Raw genomic sequence first — 20,594 nt, forward strand, 5'->3', positions numbered from 1 at the left:
TCAGTAATACACGGCGTGAATTTTAAATAGTTTCAGATTGCACAGATTATAGCAGAATTTGTACACACTGCTGATCTGACTGATAGAGACTGAGTTGCTGGAAGCTGCTTCTTGGGAGCGAGGGAGTGGGGGATTTGGATGGAGAGAGATGGTGCTGAATGCTAAATACAATTCAAGGTCTCAGTTACCTCTCATGTTGCGGGTTTGGGCCCCCATTTAGATTCCTGTTTAATTTCTTGGGCAAAGGGCATCGATGGTGAGGTTGACATTCGATACCCAGCTGAGGAGGTGATGGTGGACCGCCATCTCGATACAACTGATTGGTTACAACTATTGGGCGGCACGGTAGCACAGTGGTTAGCACTGTTGCTTCACAGCACCAGGGTCCCAGGTTCGATTCTCCGGCTTGGGTCACTGTCTGTGTGGAGTCTGCACGTTCTCCCCCGTGTGTGCGAGGGTTTCCTCCGGGTGCTCCGGTTTCCCCCCACAAGATTCGAAAGACGTACTTGTTAGGTGAATTGGACATTCTGAATTCTCCCTCTGTGTACCCGAACAGGCGCCGGAATGTGGCGACTAGGGGATTATCACAGTAACTTCATGTTGTTAATGTAAGCCTATTTGTGACAACAATAAAGATTCTTATTAATATTATTAGGCCACTTTAGAGTGTTCGATTCGGCTAAATGGGAAATGGGAGCAAAGTCCCATTGCGAGAAACACATGCCCACACAAAGTCAGTGATAAGGGGCCTCAGCGGGGAACATGCCCCCAAGGCCGCACATAGCCCTGTTTGTACACTGGGGAGCTCCGCTCGCTGGAACTCCCCTGTATAGAGAGAGAGATCGGGCCACCATTAGCGACCCCGTTCCCACCCCCCCTTTACGCACGTTGGAGTCACATATACATAACTGTCAAGTAGAGGGTGCAAAGATTTATCAGAATGGTTCGAGGGCTGAGGAATATTAGCTCCAATGTTATATTGAAGAAGCAGGGGTCAGTCGTCTTGGAGCAATGGAGATTGGAACAGCTTCTTCCCCACAGCTGCCAGACTCCTCAACGACTCTCCCTCGGACTGATCTGTTCCCTGTAAGAACACTTCACGATGCCCTATGCTGTTCTTGTTTGGCTCTTGTTTTGCACTGTAACCAATCGCTATTTGTTGATGTACCGCTGTCAATGTTCTCTGTTGAATATTCCTTTTGTCTACTATGTACATACGGTGTACGTGCCCTCGGCCCTCACTGTAATTCGGTACATGTGACAATAAATATCAATCAATCAATCAGTTCAGGGGAGATTCTGTAGAAGTGCCAAAGCTTACGACAGGTTTTGATAAGGAAGATATAGAAAAGTTGCTCCCGTTAGCTGACGGTACAAGGACGAGGGGGACACAGTTTCAAGGTTTTGAGCGAGAGACATGGATGAAGCTGACTGACGTGCTGTGTGTGCTTCCGATCAGTTCTGTTTTTCCACTCCGCACATTTACAGTTTTTGTTTAATTTGAGAGTGTCTCTGAGCTGCCTGATTCTGGTGTGACATCCCGGTCTGTGGCGGGGCAGGCTGAAAAAGATAAATGAGAAAGTGTCAAGGATGCATCGATTTTGTGTGAATTTTTCTGGAGCACATTAGTACGTCGAATACCCCTGCTGCATCTATTACCCAGTCAGCCGTTCCCAGCAGCCCCTGCCCTCACCCCGCAGCGGGCGGTGGCTTCTGATAATCTTTCCTTTTTGCTGCCCTCATGCGTTTCAAAACCGGGATATCTGTTCCTGTCAGACGAAGGTGCGCCTGGGGTGACTGCGGAACCCAAACGTTTTGTATCCATGGGCAAACCAAACTGCGAGCTCTCCCTGAAATTCTCCAGCTTTGCCGTTATCAATGTGGGCAGCTACACCCCTTTATTGGCAAGAGTCAACAGGCTTCATAACTGCTCTCAGCCAGTTACTCACTGCTATCTAGGATTAAACTTCTTTCACTGTCGCAGGAGCATTTAATTGAGGATGAAGCGGGGTGGAGGGGCTGGGGGGGGGGGGGGGGGGGGGGGTTGGAGATTTTACCCATTGCTCAGTCCCTCACTGCAGGAACTTGCTTCCCAAAGCCCCTGCCTGGTCTGTCTGCGTTTCTGTTCTACTTTCTTTGTCTGTCGGCCTCTGCCTCTTCCAGCTTGTGTTTCTCCTCTCTTTTGCTGACTCAGTTTCCTTCTTTTCTGTCCCATTTCTCCCCCCCCCTCCCCTTTTCTTTCTGTAACTCTCTCTTTAAACTGATCTCTGTATTTTTTGTTTTGGCGTATTTCTTGTCTCTGTCGCTCACTCCCCCTTTCTTTCCCTACTCCCTCTCTTTGTTTCTCAGCTCCAGCCGCATAGCAATTTGGCTAACTCTCAACTGCCCCTCTGACATGGCCTAGCAAGCGGCTCCGTTCAAGGGCAATTGGGGATGGGAAAGAAATTCCAGCCTTGCCAGCTACGCCCACATGAAATAATAAAACAAAACTTCATTATATCTGTGTCATGGCCAGGGGTTTTCAGGGGTTCCCTCCTTGCCTATTTTTACCTGTTTCCGTATTTCTATTTCTGTCTCCTTCATTGTCTCGCTCTCTCTTCCCCCCCCCCCTCTCTTTCTCCTCGTTCTTTCTTCATTCTCTTTGTTTCTCTCTCTCTCCCTTTCTCTCATTGCTTCCCCTGCTCTCTCTCCCTGCCTTGTCATCCCTGTCTCTCGGGTTCAGTCGGTGCTTTTCTCTTGCGTTGCTCCGAGGCACTTGTGAAACAGAATTGTTGTCACTTTTAGTATGTCTGCCTCAGTTCGGCATTCATGGAGTGGAAAGCCCCTTCGGGCTGTGGAATAATTGCAGTCGAGCTGCCATTCTCGACAGGCACACAGGACCTGGCAAACGCTGCCGTGTTTGCGCTGGGCACGTTTAGCTGTGAGAATGCAGGGTTTTGGCGGATACGTTGAACTCAAGCTCGCGCTCGTTTGTTTGGGGAACGATGACGGGGCTCAACAATCAGTGCTGAGCTGTGTGAGCCCAATTAAACACGAAAGGATTCTGTTGAAAATGCAGCATCCAGGACCTGAAGGATATCTCCGACGTATCAGCAGGTGGGCCGGTGAGCCAGGACTCCAAGGTGAAGGGCTCCCATTGCGCGAAGATCGACCTGTTACGGAGCTTTTGCCTCATGCTTTCATGGCTGCCACAGTGAGCCAGCATGTGGGATTGTAGCCCCTCCGAGGGTTGACGGTTGGTCTCGGGCCTACTTTGTAGGTCCCGCAACTCAAGGTGTCATGATAGGCAGACATGCACATAATGATATACAGACAGGCAGCTAATGAACACAGAGAACAGGACATGACCAATGAGCAGGCAGGACACTCAGGGGTGGTATCTCACTGTAAAAGGCACGAGGCGCTCACATTCCACCTCTTTCCACTGATGAACATCTGCAGAGTGAGTCAGGGTGTATGTACAGTATCACACCTCCAGCACGTGGCTAAGAGCTAGTCTGGTCCAGTCAGACAGAGTAACCACACTTAGGTTAGCAGAGAGTCAAACTCATAGAGAACGGTGCTAACTGTGCTTCTGGTTCAATAAATCAGATTGAACTAACTTCAAGGTCTGGAGTATCTTTTGGTTAAAGCTGCATCCAGTTGCAGCTTGTGTTATCCCAGAGTACACAACACGACAATAGGAACAGGAGAGGGGGGCTGCATTTATCTCCTTGAACCTCTTCCACCATTCAGTCAGATCATGGCTGATCTAGGGCGGCATGGCAGCGCAGTGGGTTAGCACTGCTGCCTCACGGCGCTGAGGACCCGAGTTCGATCCCGGCCCTGGGTCACTGTCCGTGTGGAGTTTGCACATTCTCCCCGTGTTTGTCCCCACGCCGGCGAGGGAATGTTGACGTTTTACACCAGGAAAACTGGTGCAAAACGGCCACTGATTCCCTGTTGTGTTGGGGGCTAGCAGGGAGTCAGCGTAGAGCATCCGGCTCTAGCTGCCGATATAGCCTGGAGAATTGCCGGGTCCGTGGCCGCGCATGCGCAGGGTGGAGGCCTGCAGCGACCACACCGTGCTTCATGGCAGATGCCGCTTGCGGACCTGGCCCGCGAAATAGCCGCCCCTCCCCCCCCCCCCCCCCCCCCCCCCCCCCCCCCCCCCCCCCCGGCAGTGCCCCCAGCCCCGAATAATATCCCCCCCACCCGGGGATCGGCCCTCCCCCGACTGTGATGGCGAGGGATGAAGTCCGCAGCGGCGACGCTGAGTTCCCGACAGATGAGACCACACGTGTCCCACACCGTCGGGAACTCAGCTGGTTGGGGGCGGAGCATCTGGGGGGAGGGGGGGGGGGGGGCCTCAGGCAATGGTCTGAGGCCGGGGATATGTGGAGGGGGCCGGAGCATCGCGGAAGCCATCCCCCCTGCGTCTGTCGGGGATTTGGATTCTCCGGCCCGTCGCCGAACGCGATTTCGGCCTTGCCGACCAGAGAAGCCAGCCCCATGGGTTTTGGAAGATGCTGTCGGAGGGGTCTTTGGCGAATTGGTTCTCTGAGTTGAAGGGATGTGTTGAGGAAGTCACACTCTGTATCTGCCACACACAGGCTTGGCTATGGCCACTGCCAAGCTGTGATCCTCGAGACATGCTCTGTGTTTCTTTCCCTGCCGCCAACATCCCTCAGCAAAATTTGCCTTTCAAATTAGTGAGGGAATCAACGCAAGTTCCAGAAAGACAGGTCTAACCATTTATTGAAAATTCGGGGCAAAGTCCAGCTGCTAATTAGCCCTATTTCCATATGTAAATCTCACTCAGCATATTTGCTGTGACCTTATTAGCATAATAAAGATCGTATCCTCCAGACGGTGTAAATATAGACACTATATTCACTCTCCCTTTATTATAATAGGATGTGAAGTTGCTCAGGGTGACCCCTGTCTTGCTGCCTCTGTCATCTTCCTAATTGTTCACGAGGAAGAGCGAGATTGGCACAGTCGTACTGAAGTCCCCTTACTGACCCTCTGCGATACTGTTGACTATCTTAAGGTCCAGTGTATTGAACAGCCTCTGGGGGGCCGGTTATCAGCAATTACGGATTGGCACCCCAGCTTCGGTCAGAATGTTCCAGAATGGAGGAGAAGGTGTTGGAAGAGGTGACTTTGAGGCTGAATTTGGGAATCGTAGATGTCGCACAAACCTTTGGGTTCCAGCCTGTAAATCGCGCTCGAGTGTTTATTATTTCATCATTGCATCTGGGCCCTATCCCATCCCATAATGGCACCCATCCCATAATACACCCCGTCCCAAAATGGACCCCATCTCTTTGCTGATCTTTGCCAAGTGGGCATGGGGTTGCAGATCAGTCAGGATCTCATTTATTGGTGGAAGAGACTGGAGGGGCTGAATGGCCTCTTCTGGTTTGCTATGTTTCTAACCCTTTGTGCGATACCCCGTCCCTCCCCTGATGCATCATGGTGCGTTTCTCCAAGTTAAAGGTTCCTGTCCATACTGAAGTGGTTCCATTCAATGAGGATTGTTGAAGCACTGGCAGAGGTTTCAGGGAAGTGTTAACGTGGTCTGTAACTCTTAGGGGCTTGTTTTGCAGGTTCACAGGAGCTGATACGCTGATAATGGGCGATGTCACCTATGGAGCGTGTTGCGTGGATGACTTCACAGCCAGGGCCCTTGGTGCTGACTTCATGGTTCATTATGGACACAGCTGTCTCGGTCAGTACTCCTTCTTTCAACATACATATTGTCCCAATTCATTTCCCAGTTGGGATTCTTGTCTTTTCCCACACACAACTGAGCAGCGCAGGGTCTCGGATGTCTTACAGACACTGAGAATATCATGATTTAGTTGGGAGTTTAATGCTTGTTTTAGCTTTTTAAGTTTGACTAGACCAGACCTCTGCCATTCCGTTCCTTTATGTGGGCAGCACGGTAGCATGGTGGTTAGCATCAATGCTTCACAGCTCCAGGGTCCCAGGTTCGGGGGGCAGCAGGGTAGCATGGTGGTTAGCATCAATGCTTCACAGCTCCAGGGTCCCAGGTTCGATTCCCGGCTGGGTCACTGTCTGTGTGGAGTCTGCACGTCCTCCCCGTGTGTGCGTGGGTTTCCTCCGGGTGCTCCGGTTTCCTCCCACAGTCCAAAGATGTGCGGGTTAGGTGGATTGGCCAGGCTAAATTGCCCTTAGTGTCCTAAAAAATAAGGTTAATGGGGGTTGTTGGGTTACTGGTATAGGGTGGATACGTGGGCTTGAGTAGGGTGATCATTGCTCGGCACAACATCGAGGGCCGAAGGGCCTGTTCTGTGCTGTACTGTTCTTAAAAAAAAAAAAAAAAATCTGCTTTGAGTTTTGTTATAACCTACCTGAATACTATTGGCTGGGGACTATTGGACATCCCATAATGTATTTTAGGGAGTGTGACTTCCCCAGTGAGGGCGGTGAGGAAATAATTTGTAATTTCCCCTGTGTAAATAGAGCTGCCCAGTGTGGTACCAGCTCGAGGAGTGAAGCATAGTCGAGTATTACGGCTGCTGTGTATGTTTTATTGTAAATTACGTTATTTTCTTTCGATGCTACAAACTCGTGCTGGATTCTTTGTGGCCCTCACAAAAGGTTTGAGTCACGAGGCTCTGACCAGGAGAGCCAATCCGGGACTTGAGCCAAACGTTTGAGGCTGACATTTCAGTGCGGCACTGAGGGAGTGCTGCAGCGTCGGAGGTGTCACCTTTCAGACGAGGCGCCCCACCTTCCTGCTCAGCTGGATGTAAAAGGCACCATTTTGAAGAAGAGAAGCGAGGAGTTCTCCCTGGGGTCCTGGCCAATATTCAATCAACATCAGAAAGTGGGAGCTTGCTGTGCACAAATTAACCGCTGGGTTTCCCACGTAACACAGTGATTACACTTCAGAAAGTGTTGCATTGGCTGTAAAGTGCTTTGAGGCGTTTGCTGGCTGTGAAAAGCTCCATGTAAATGTAAGTCTTCCTTTTTTCTTTCATCAGCAGGTTTGTAAAGAGTAAAGTCCCCCCCCCTCTTTCCCAAACCCTTTGGAAACCTCATCTCCCTTCCTGAACTCACCTTCCATTTCAGTACCCATTCCCCATATGAAGCACTCTTGCTCTGCGATTGGTCACCCATTTGCTATCTCCCTCAGTAACTTTCACCTGCGGTGTGACCAACTCGCTAAACGTGCTATCCACGATCTCCTCAGCATCGCGGATGCTCCAAAGTGAGTCCATCCGCAGCTCCAGAGCCGCCAGGCGGTCTAACAGGAGCTGCAACTGAACACACTTCTTGCACGTGAAGGAGCCAGGGACAGTGGACGTGTCCCTGAGCTCCCACATTGCGCACGAGGAGCATGACACGGGTCTGGGATCTCCTGCCATGTCTTAAACCTTAGGTAAACTTATACAACTACGATTTCAAAATAAAAATACATAAATTAGACAATGAAAAGAAAAACAACTTACCAGTCACTTACCAGGGTTAAAAAGCACCTCCGAAAAAGCACCTTCTCTCACTCTGCAACCGAATTACCTCACTTTACCAAGTTGCAATACCCACTCCGGATGTGCCTCACTCCGGCTATGTCTCCTTGAAAATGTCAATGGATTTAAGGGGGAACTGGATCAACACATGAGGGAGAAAGGAAGAGGAGAACGGGCTGACAGGGTCAGAGAATGTAGGTTGGACATGGACCTATTGGGCTGAATGGCCTCTTTCTGTGGTGTCAACTTTTTATATTACTTTCCGGTGATGCCTAACCCTGTAGGTTGTTGTGGTGGTTTTGTTTGGCAACCTTTCTTGGCCCATCAGTTGGCAGCGTTCATGCCTCGGAGTCAGAATGTCGTGGGTTCCAACGCCCATTTTACGGAATTGACGACATACTCTCGGCTCGCACTCGAAGGCACTGCCGAGGGAATTGCTGCCTTGTCAGAGGCAGCGTGTTTACGGTGAGGCTCCGCTGGATTGCTGCGATAGTCAAGCAGGATCCCGTGGCATTCTCTTAGCAGAATAGAAGGGGGAGCTCTCATAGATCATAGAATTTATGCTGCAGAAGGAGGCCATTCGGCCCATCGGGTCTGCACCGGCCCTTGGGAAGAGCACCCTACTTTTTGTTTTCTAAATTTAGTGTACCCAATTAATTCTTTTCCAATTAAGAGGCAATTTAGCTTTTTCAATCCACCTCGCCTGCACATCTTTGGGTTGTGGGGGCGAAACCCACGCAGACGCGGGGAGAATGTGCAAACTCCACACGGACAGTGACCCAGAGCCGGGATCGAACCTGCGACCTCGGCGCCGCGAGGCAACAGGGCGAACCCACTGCGCCACCGTGCTGCCCATACAGCACCCTACCCAAGCCCACACCTCTACCTCGCAACCCAGTAACCCCACCTAACCTTTTTGTTTGGACACTTAAGGGCAATTTAGAACGGCCAATCCACCTGACCTGCAAATCTTTGAACTGTGGGAGGAAACAGGAGCACCCGGAGGAAACCTATGCAGACACGGGGAGAATATACAGACTCTGCACAGACAGTGACCCAAGCTGGCAATCGATCCTGGGACCCTGGATCTTACTGTGCACCATAGGGTTGCTGTGTGTGCCTGCATGACTACACGTGAAGGAATGGCTCTGGGACATCCAGCGAACGAGAAAGGTGGTATATAAACATGTAATATATATAAAATATGCAAGCTGTTTAATTTCCCAGGAGGCGCGTTGCTGCCTAGGTTCCAATTGGTATCTCAGTGGGGAGCTGTGTGCTGCACAGAAGTGCCTCGGGATTCAGAAAGTTGTGATTCACAGTTGACACACGACGGTTCTCTCTGGGAAATGTTCAATTTGGTCAAGGATTCAATCACCTCGACCGAAACAGCCAATTTACAGAGTTTTGCCTCCAAGGCCATTTAATAATTTATTTTTAGCAAATTGAACGGAACCCATGTTGCACAGGCGTGCAGTCTGTCCCTGGCGGAATGAGACCCGATAGGCTTGGGCCCACGACGGACCTGCAGTCGCTCGCACTGGCACACGGCAGGGTTGGCACTGGGGTGTGATGCTTTCCGTCCACACTCCCTCACTCTGGTAGCACTAAAACCTGTACAAGTGACTGGAAAAATGTGTATCTCTCCCTCATCCTGGAATATTGCATTGAATAAGCCGTCCTTGCTGGAAGTCGAAGATAAATTAAAGGCAAACACGGGTGCGTTTTCTGAGACGGATGAGGAGCACTTTAATTGGCCAACACACGCAACGAATGAGGAGGTTTTGAGAAAAGCAGGTTCACAGCAAGTGCGTTGGACACTATGTAAATGCAAGTTGTTGTTGGGATTCTTTCTCCACCTCACATTGAAAGGTAACTCCAGCCTGGTGTGTGACTGGATCTCGGGTGTACTAAGGTGCAGATCCTGATTGACATCAACTCCTTGCTGGATCTGATGTTGTGGTGAGGGGTCCCTCAAGCAACTCCTTTGATCCACTGTTAACTTATTTCTCCACCCCATCACCGTGCCCCTCCCCCCAGCTACCCAAATGGTTGCTTCGCAAGCTGACAATCAGTGGCAGCATAACATGTACCATCTACAATAATAATAATCTTTATTATTGTCGCAAGTAGGCTTACATTAACACTGCAATGAAGTTACTATGAAAAGCCCCTAGTCGTCACATTCTGGCGCCTGTTCGGGTACAAGGAGGGAGAATTCAGAATGTCCAATTCACCTAACAAGCACGGCTTTCGGGACTTGTGGGAGGAAACCGGAGCACCCGGAGGAAACCCGCGCAGACACGGGAGAACGTGCTGACTCTGCACAGACAGTGACCCAAGCCGGGAATCGAACCCTGGCGCTGTGAACTAACAGTGCTAACCACTGTGCTACCGTGCCACCCTCAAGATGCACTGCAGCAATGTGTCAAGGCTCCTTAGGCAGCAACTTCCAATCCTGTGGCCTGTGCAACCTAGAAGGACAAGGGCAGCGGACACACAGGGAATACCGCCACCTGCTCCCTTCTAAGCTACACACCACCCTGACTTGGAACTATATCGCCGTTCTTTCATTGTTAATGGATCAAAAATCCTGGAACTCCCTCCCCAACAGCACTGTGGGAGTACCTGCACCACAGGGACTGCAGCGGTTCAAGAAGGCAGCTCACCACCACTACCTCAAGGGCATTTTGGGCCTAGCCAGCGATGCCCACATCCTGTAATTAATGTAAAAACCTACATGATTTAACCTTGTGCAGGTAACCGCGGCAGACCGTACCTGTACCAATCTCCTCCTCAAACTGAATGCGGTGCTGACCAGCCTTTCAGTCTATCTTTTTGTCAGCGGATGCTGGAACTGAAGGCAGTGAGGAGGCTTGCCCTATGGATTGCAGGTTATTCACTGGGCTGCAGTCGAGTAATGGAGAATTATACTTTTACAAAGCGGCCGATGCCCCCAAAAGCACTGAAGGCTGTAGCCAGCGGGGAAGACCAGGTCATGGTGAGGATCTCACGCGCGAAAAAGAAGAGTGGGCTGTTTGTTCAATTCATAACAGTGGCCTCAAACTCGAGGATGGATATACCAGAGAGGAGACCAGGGCAATTCTTTCTACACAGTGAGTTGTTGCGAACACGGACGCGTGGTTTGAGAGATTGGTGGATGCAGATTCAACAGTGGCTTTCAAACAGGAATAGGAAGGGGAAGATAAAAATGAAGGGCAATGGGGAGCGGAGCAGGGAGGTGGGATTAATTGTGTGGTTTCGGAGAGACGTGATGGACGGAATGGCCTCTCCCTGCGCTCCCAAGAATTTGGAATCACTGCAAATAGGGGCATGAACGAGCAAAGGCATTCTTGGCAGATGAATCGCACAACTGAAAGACGAGTAGCAAAACAGTGAAGGGGTCGATGCTGCAATGTAGCAGTTTTGTTCACAGTCCATTGTTCCAGAGAATGTGGGTTCAAATCCCACTGCAGCAATTTGAATTCAGTTTGTTTCTAATGCTGGAAATAATAAACTGGAATCAGTACGCCTGCCCATAATGAGTGTTCAGGATTGTCACAGAAACCTCACTGCCTCACTAAAGTCCTGGAGGCAAGGCCCTTACCTGGGCCGAACCTCGATGGCACACCACCTTTCCAGGACAGCTTGAGGTGGGAATCAGATTGCGGTGTTGCCCAGCTCCTGGGAATCAAATCAGAAATGTGACGGGAAGTAGTTTTAGCCAGCGGGATTTTTCCAGAGTGTCGGTTGGACGGCCAGAGGAAGCGGGATTCTGCAAAGACGCCGTAGACGAAAAAGTTAGGAGGCGATGAGGGAAGGGCGGCTTGAGGCTAAACGGCGAGCTCTTTCAGAGAAGGTGCTGAGATAAGACGGGGCTGCTATGCTGTCTGACGGCATGTCTGCCACGGGAAGGAGAAAACTATTTGAGTGTTCAGGGTAAGGGCAGCAAAGAATTTGCTGAGAGTAAGTGGTTCTTGTGGGAGTGGAGGATACTGGGATCTTTCCTGTGAAACGTCAGTGTGTATGTGTTGACATTTGTGTATGTGTGCACGCACATGTCAGTGCAGTGTGTGTACGCTCATAGAATCATAGAATTTACAGTGCAGAAGGAGGCCATTCGGCCCATCGAGTCTGCACTGGGAAAGAGCACCCTGCTTAAGCCCACATCTCCACCCTACCCCCATAATCCAGTAACACCACCTAATCTTTTTTTGGACACTGAGGGCAATTGATCATGGCCAATCCACCTAACCTACACATCTTTGGACTGTGGAAGGAAACTGGAGCACGGGGGGGAAACCCACGCAGACATGGCCTCGCGGTAGCATGGTGGTTAGCATCAATGCTTCACAGCTCCAGGGTCCCAGGTTCGATTCCCGGCTGGGTCACTGTCTGTGTGGAGTCTGCACGTCCTCCCCGTGTGTGCGTGGGTTTCCTCCGGGTGCTCCGGTTTCCTCCCACAGTCCAAAGATGTGCGGGTTAGGTGGATTGGCCACGCTAAATTGCCACTTAATTGGGAAAAAAAGAATTGGGTACACTAAATTTATAAAAACAAAACACTTCAGGGCCTATGTTTCATTGAAAGCTGCCCCAACTCACGGCCTCACGGTAGCATGGTGGTTAGCATCAATGCTTCACAGCTCCAGGGTCCCAGGTTCGATTCCCGGCTGGGTCACTGTCTGTGTGGAGTCTGCACGTCCTCTGCGTGGGTTTCCTCCGGGTGCTCCGGTTTCCTCCCACAATCCAAAGATGTGCGGGTTAGGTGGATTGGCCATGCTAAATTGCCCGTAGTGTAAGGTTAATGGGGGGATTGTTGGGTTACGGGTATACAGGTTACGTGGGTTTAAGTACGGTGATCATTGCTCGGCACAACATCGAGGGCCGAAGGGCCTGTTCTGTGCTGTACTGTTCTATGTTCTAATGTGCAGTGTGTGCATGTGCACATGTCAGTATGTGTGTACGCACATGTCAGCATGTATGTGCATGCACATGTCACTGTGTGTGCGCATGCACATATCAGTGTGTGTGGGAGCATCTGTTAGTGTATGCATCTGTCAATGTGCGTGTGTACGCACATATTGTGCATACACAAGTGTCGGTGTGTGTGCATGCACGTGTCAGTGTGTATGTGTACACGCACGTGTCGGTGTCTGTGCACGCCCCTGGCGGTATGTGTACACGCACGTGTCGGTGTGTGTGCATGCATGTGGCAGTGTGTGTGTGTGCACGCACGTGTCGGTGTCTGTGCACGCACGTGTCGGTGTGTGTGCACGCACGTGTCGGTGTGTGTGTGCACGCATGTCAGTGTGTGTACACACGTGTCGGGGTGTGTGTGAACGCATGCCAGTGTGTGTACACACGTGTCGGTGTTTGTGTGCGTGCATATATGTGTGCATATGCTCTCCATAAGGAGGCATAAAAGCCTTGGTTACTCAGGCAGGTATCTGCAGTGTTGAGTGCAATATAATCTCTGAAAAATAAATTCCATGTGGTTACAATTGCAGGAATTATTGAGTGAAACATGCTACGATGACTTTGGCAGTACTGTAGTGTATTAGATGGCTGGCTCTGAGAGTATTAGACATATGGGCGAGTTAACCTACGAAACAAATTAGCTTTTCACTAGCTTGATTAGCCACAGCATGAGAACTGTCAGAGAAATGTAATCTTTGTACCAGTGAAGTTGTGTGAGAGCTTTCACAATCCAGTGTATTTTTAATGTGCCTGCATCTTTAGATTTTCCTAGTACTCCCCACTGCTCATGAATTTACATCTACTTCACTGACAAGTAGCTGTTACTTTGATGGTTACACCAGAAACAAATCAAAAATGAAGGGGAATCAAAGTTGGGATCAGGCAATCGACAGACTAATAACGCAAAGAGCCCCCTCTGCATCGGCAATAAAAACAGAACATTCTGGGAATATCAGGAAAGGTCTGTTTGCATCTGAAAAGAGTGAAGACGATTGAATCATTCTGGTGGATGGAGTGTGGCAGGAATGGAAGCCTATTAGCCGGCTTGTTACTCTAATAAATCCCATGGCACCGTTTTGAAGAAGAACAGGAGAGCCCACCCCCCACTGACCCTGTGATTTTCCCTCAACCAACATGTTTAAGATAAATTATCTGCTTGTTTTTACGTGCGGGGTCCTGCGGCACGGAATTCAGCTGTGGCCGTTGTTCACTGCGTTACAACGATGACCACGCTCCCAACAAGTGCGTGATTGGTTGTACAGGCCTGGGAGAGATGCAGCTTCTTTCTTTCTGCTCCCTTCAGCTGGCGGCACGGCGGCACAGTGGCTAGCACTATCGCTTCGCAGCTCCAGGGTCCCAGGTTCGATTCCCGGCTTGGGTCACTGTCTGTGCGCAGTCTGCACGTTCTCCCCCGTGTCTGCGTGGGTTTCCTCCGGGTGCTCCGGTTTCCTCCCACAAGTCCCGAAAGACGTGCTGTTAGGTGAATTGGACATTCTGAATTCTCCCTCCGTGTACCCGAACAGGCGCCGGAATGTGGCGACTAGGGGCTTTTAACACTAACTTCATTGCAGCGTTAATGTGAGCTTGTGACAATGAAGATTATTATTATTAACAAATCCATTGTGCCATTCCAGAACATTCTGTCATTTTCCTTTGCAGTAGGGGACTGACCATAGAATCGCTATAGTGCAGAAAGAGGCCAATCGGCCCATCCAAAAGAGCACCCCACCTAGGGCCAGGCTCCACCCTATCCCCGTAACCCAGTGACCCCACCTAACCTTTTGGACTCTTAAGGGGTAATGTATCACGGCCAATCCACCTAACCTGCACATCTTTGGACTGTGGGAGGAAACCGGAGCACCCGGAGGAAACCCACGCAGACACTGGGAGAACGTGCAGACTCCGCACAGACAGCCACTCGAGGTCGGAATTAAACCCAGGACCCTGGAGCTGTGAGGCAGCAGTGCTAACCACTGTGCCACCCTCTACTGCAGCTGGAATTCCCAGACGGTCTTCCATCCAAGTACTAACCAGGCCTGACTCTGCTTAGCTTCTGTGATCAGATGAGATTGGGCGTTTCCAGGCTCGAGTGGCCATAGGCCATCACCTGCAACCAACGCGTTGAGATACATAGGAGCAGGAGGAGGCCATTCAGCCCCTCCAGCCTGTTCCACCATCCAGTTTGATCATGGTAGATGTCCCATCCACACCTGGCTGCGTGCAATCGCCTCAGAGTAATTGGAGAGTTTAGGACTCGGGGACATGCACCAAAAGTCAAAACCCCACCCATAAGTGAAGTGGAGTTAAATTGTGAAACACTTTCACCCATTGGGCAGCACAGTGGGTTAGCCCTGCTGCCTCACGGCGCCGAGGTCCCAGGTTCGATCCTGGCTCTGGGTAACTGTCCGTGTGGAGTTTGCACATTCTCCCCACGTCTGCGTGGGTTTCACCCCCACAACCCAAAGATGTGCAGGGTAGGTGGATTGGCCACGCTAAATTGCCCCTTAATTGGAAAAAATTAATTGGGCACTCTAAATTTATATTACAAAAAAGGGAACACTTCCACCCACAAAAGGTGGTCAAAGTTCAGAACTATCTCTGCAACTGGGAGTTGATGCTCGATCAGTTACTAATTTTAAACCTAAGATTGACGAACTTTTATTGACCAAAGTTGTTAAGGAATGCGAAGCAAAGGTGGGTGTACGGAGCGATCTGATTGTGTGGTGGAGCAGGCTCGTGGGGTTAAATGGCCTCCTCCAGTTCCTTTAATCTCCACATCTTCTTGACTCTTCCCGAATGGCACGACCTTTATCTTTATGTTAATGTGTAATACAAATCTTCTGCTTTCAATTTAGACTTTGTCAGGTAGTCTCTGCTAACCTGATTTAGGTATTGCTATAAGGTCAATCTGAGATTGCTAAAAATCTTGCCACATAAAGCGAGCCATCCAGAATCACAGAAATACCCTGGATTTACAGCACATAAGCAGCTATTTGCTCCAGCACATGTGTTTACGCTCCACATGAACCACCTCTCATTCTATTTACTTCATCTCACCCGATCAATATTTTCTTTTGATTACTTTCTTCCTCATCTACTTGTCCAGCTACCCTTAAAATGCATCTTTTACTGCAAGGTTCATTACCATTTCCTGTGTTAATTGAGTATCAATTGTGTTTAATTAAATGCAGTTGGTGGAGGCATTACTTTGGGTTTCACATGAGCAGGTATAAAGAGACACTGTGAGACACTGAAGTTGAGCTCGGAGATATATGCCTGTAATGTTTCACTCCGTGAATAAAAGTTAGACTGAGTATAATAATAATAATAATAATGCTTATTAGTGTCACAAGTAGGCTTACATTAACAATGCAACGTTAATATAAGCCTGTTTGGGAACACTGAGGGAGAATTTAGAATGTCCAATTCTCCTAACAAGCACGTCTTTCGGGACTTGTGGGAGGAAACCGGAGCACCAGGAGGAAACCCACGCAGACACGGGGAGAACGTGCAGACTCTGCACAGACAGTGACCCAAGCCGGGAACCGAACACGGGACCCTGGCGCTGTGAAGCAACAGTGCTACCCACTGTGTAAGGATTTGCTCCAGTACTATCCTTCACCAACTGGCTTTCTAGGGTGTAGCACCCTGGACCAGATCTCAACTAGTTTATTGGCTTTTTATCCTCTCTAATAACACGTGTTATTGATGGTTTTCAACAACGCTCTGGCATTATTCAGATCATATGGAGCTGTAACAATCAACATCGTGTTCTATCAATTTGGCCAAGTCTGTCTCATCATAAAGAGTTGACCAATTGTACTTTGTCCTACTTTAAATCCAGCTTCTCCCTCAAGTCGTGCCACCTCCATATCTCTTCCCGTGTCTTTGTAAATACTTTCCTGGGGATATTCACCAAACAAATTGGTCTATAATTGGGGAGTTAGATCATGTTTCTTTTGTCCCGAAGCTTGATATTGTCATTGCTTATCTGCAGTCTTCGGGTACTTGGCCCTGTTTATTTGTTTTGTTAAACAGCCTTTGCACCACCGTCACATGTTGCAAAAATGATGAAGTTAAGTAATCCGTACAGAAGCCTTGTTCTTTTTTTCAAACTACCAGTAGAAATCTTCACTTCGTCTTTCAAGAAATGACTAGCTCTGGGGATGAATCCCGGTTGTTTTATGAGGAAAGGTTGGACAGGTTGGGCCTGTATCCATTGGGAGTTTAGAAGAATGAGATGGGGAACTTATTGAAAGGTAAGACGTTGAGGGGATTTGACAGGGGGGATGCTGAAAGGGTCTTTGCCCCTGTGGGAGACGCCCGAACCAGGGGACATAGTTTAAAAATACGGGGTCCCCCATTGAAGATGGCGTTGAGAACTTTCCTTCCTCTCAGTGGACTGTTAGTCAGGGGATTACTGAACAAGATGTCAATGTTATTGTCCAGGGTAGCTTGGCACATGTGCTGGGCTGGAAATTGTATTGTAGTGGAGGCTGGGTCGGTGACTATTTTTAAGGCAGGGTTAGACAGACCCTTGACTAACAAGGGAGTCAGAGGGTGTAGGAGTAGACAAGTGGCGTGGAAGCCACACTTAGATCAGCCATGATCTTACCAGATGGTGGAACAGGCTGGAAAGGCCTATGTCTCCTAATGTGCATATTCAGATGTATGGATATTTGTATATAAATGCAGCATTAACTCCTCTCCATGTGTAACAGGGCAGTTTCTGCAGAGCTCATTTATCCACCATGTTCAGTACCGATCTTTGAAACTATTAATCTTCAATTATCCGGGCAGCACGGTGGCACAGTGGGTTAGCCCTGCTGCATCAGGCCGCCGAGGTCCCAGGTTCGATCCCGGCTCTGGGTCACTGTCCGTGTGGAATTTGCACATTCTCCCCGTGTCTGCGTGGGTTTCGCCCCCACAACCCAAAGATGTGCAGGGTAGGTGGATTGAACATGCTAAATTGCCCCTCAATTGGAAAAAAATTAATTGGGTACTCTAAATTTATTTTTAAAAAAGTAGGGTGCTCTTCCCAAGGGCTGGTGCAGACCCGATGGGCCAAATGGCCTCCTTCTGCACCATAAAGTCTATGATGAATTGGGTACTCTAATGAATTGGGTACTCTAAATTTATTTTTAAAATCTTCAATTATCCAAAGATTTTTGGTCTTTGTCGCTATTTATAGTTTCTAAGGTCCACTTTGATCCTGTATCTTCCAATGCAGCCCCTGTGTTTGTTTTTCTTGGTGTCATCTTCTGGTTGTTTATCCCGCTGCTCTCACCTTGCTTAGCTTTGAGCTTGGTTCCTCTGGTGAACTTGATACATTCAGTCCTAACATTGACAATGACTCACTTTGAGCTATCCTGCTTTCTCACTCAACTCCAGCACTTCTTTCCTTATCTCCCCATGTTTCTGAGCTTCAGTACTTGTGCTTGCTTCTTCATCCTCCATCTTTGATGGTGGCTGGGGGCCCTGCCCCCTCCACTTCTCCACTTATTGTAGGTGTGGTCTTCCTCGCTCCAGCACGTTTGTTCTGTACACTTCTTTGGACACTGTGTCTTTCACACTGCTTGCCGATTTCCCTGCATGTCCGTACCGCTGTTAACTGTCTATAGAACATGTAACATACAGTGCAGAAGGAGGCCATTTGGCCCATCGAGTCTGCACCGACCCACTTCAGCCCCCACTTCCACCCTATCCCCCGTAACCCAGTAACCCCGCCTAACCTTTTTGGACACTAAACCAACCCACCTAACCTGCACGTCTTTGGACTGTGGGAGGAAACCGGAGCACCCGGAGGAAACCCACGCAGACACGGGGAGAATATGCAGACTCTGCACAGACAGTGACCCAGCCGGGAATCGAACCTGGGACCCTGGTGCTGTGAAGCCACAGTGCTAACCACTGTACTACCGTGCTGCCCGACTGTATCTTCCTTTCTATGTGCGTCTGTGTGCTGCTCTCTCCAGCATGAAGCGTGTCTGTCCTCGTGTGGCTCTCCCGCTCTCTGTGAACCTGCTTTGTGTGCATGCTTGCTCTCGCTTTCACACACTGTGTCCCCACCCCCCTTCCCACACTTACTCAGTTCCTCTGCCTATCCCTCCTTCTCCCATCAGCCCCACACTTCCTCTCGGCTGGGCACTTTCTTGACACGGAGTAAGAAGATTGAAAACAACACAAATCAAGCAGAGAAAAGTGCCACTTTTTGTCATGAATTGCTTTTTGAAGTTATAATCCGCTTCAAAAAAAAAAGAGTGGCTTGCTTTGGATGGGACGCTTTTGACATCTTGTAGTTAGTCAAGACAATTTTCCTGGGTTATATTTGGCAGTGTTAGTTTAAAAGCCGTGATTTAAAATTTACGGCAGTAGTTTGACAGCGTGAATGAAAAGGCTCACTCCGTCCCTTTGAACAGGAATGGAGAATCACGAGTCTGTTCCTGCTCTTGGAATCATTTCAAAAACAGTCAGAGCTTTCACTTGCAGCATTTTATCAAACGTCTCTGGAAATATTTTAAAGTTAATAAATCGTGGCCCTGCTCTGATGTGAGCTGCGAGCAGTCGCTATGGAGTGGAGTGTTCGGAGGAGCTGAGGGAAGCTGCGAGGTTCAGCAGCGATGCGGCAAATAAAGAGATTTCTAATTGTGAAACATTTTTAGAAATTAATTCAAGGGGATGTGGGCGTCGCTGGCTGGGCCAGCATTTATTACCCATCCCTAATTGCCCTTGAGAAGGTGGTGGTGAGCTGCCTTCTCGAACCTCTGCAGTTCCTGTGGTGTAGCTACTCCCACAGCGCTGTTGCAGTTACACCAGGCCACTGCCTTGTAAATGTTTTATTTGCCATTGTGAAGCATCTTCACCATTGACAAACACGTCAGCTGCTTGACAATCTGCGCCTGCTGTGCAAAGCACCATATTTTCCAGAGGTTCTGCGATTGGCTTGATAACGCACGGTGTTGTGCGCATCCTCCTCCAGCCCTACAGCCTTGCAGGGTTTCCACCATCCTCCCCAGCCCGAAATCTCACCACCTCTTGTACTCACCTTCATCCTGAAAGATGCTGCCTCTTTGATGGGGTCTTTGGTCATCTGTGCACATGCACGCACCTGCAAGCGCACGCTCCCTCCTGCGCACATACACACCCGTACACCCCCCCCCCCCATCCGCGCGCACACATCCCTACACATGCGCAGACACCCCTGCCCATGCACACAGACTCCCACCCGCACATACCCCCCAGCCTGTGCGCGCACCCCTGTCCGTACGCACACACCCTCCACCCGCACGCACACACACACACACACCTGCACGTGCATATACCTGCACACTGCACGCACGCACACTTACATCCACACGCTAAAGCATGCTCTCGCAAACCCACCCTTGACCCCACTCGCGTGCACATGCACACACACACACACCTGCACGTGCACATACCTGCACACTGCACGCATGCACACTTACATCCACACGCTAAAGCATGCATGCACAGGCTTGGGCCCTGAACTACTCTTATTCCTTTATGGAATGTGGGTATCGGTGAGAGAGCCAGTATTCATTGCCTTGGCCAACGTCCTGGTGAGCTGTTTTCTTGAACTTTTGACCATTAATGATTCACCGCCCTTAACACGCTCTCGTACGCAGTAAATAATGAAAGATGCGATCTTTCAACCATCGGAGGGGAGAGAACGACCTTGGGTCGAGGCCGGTGTCTGAAGGATAGATTGGTGGAAAAGTAGCTTTCCTGTGTCGCTCGTGTTTATTTGCCAGTCGGAAGAGCAAGCTTTGAATTGACTGCGGGTGATATTAGCGAGCACCACTTAATGCAATTACGCACGGGTGAGTAAATACACAGGAGAACACTTGTCTTAAGACGACGGACTGAGAAATCTCACAGAAATGAATGAAGCACTCATCTGCTACATTTCAGCAGCACGTCTCGGCTTTTGCTGCCTATCTCCTTTAATGTCCCGCAGCCAGGGGAAGGACTGTGATGAGGGGAGCGAGAGACGTGGCCTGAAAGAAGGTGCGGCGGGGATGGGGGAGGGGGGGGAATAGATTTTAACAGGTTAGTGCAGCAAAACAGACTCCTGACTGGATTCACCATGGATCTTTCCCGGGACGCAACAAGGGT

General features: G+C 49.7%; 1 protein-coding gene across 5 annotated transcripts in view; it reads left to right on the forward strand.

Moving 5' to 3' along the window:
- Window positions 1-20,594, forward strand: part of dph1 (diphthamide biosynthesis 1) — a 737,117-nt gene that overhangs the window by 308,328 nt on the left and 408,195 nt on the right. For all 5 annotated transcript variants that reach the window (XM_038814609.1, XM_038814607.1, XM_038814606.1 and 2 more), the window contains one exon: window positions 5,592-5,713. In XM_038814609.1, coding sequence (XP_038670537.1) covers window positions 5,592-5,713 — 122 coding nt within the window. The remainder of the gene's footprint in view (window positions 1-5,591; window positions 5,714-20,594) is intronic.

This window comes from Scyliorhinus canicula, chromosome 12, assembly GCF_902713615.1.
Source record: "Scyliorhinus canicula chromosome 12, sScyCan1.1, whole genome shotgun sequence".
In the NCBI taxonomy this organism is placed as follows: Eukaryota; Metazoa; Chordata; class Chondrichthyes; order Carcharhiniformes; family Scyliorhinidae; genus Scyliorhinus; species Scyliorhinus canicula.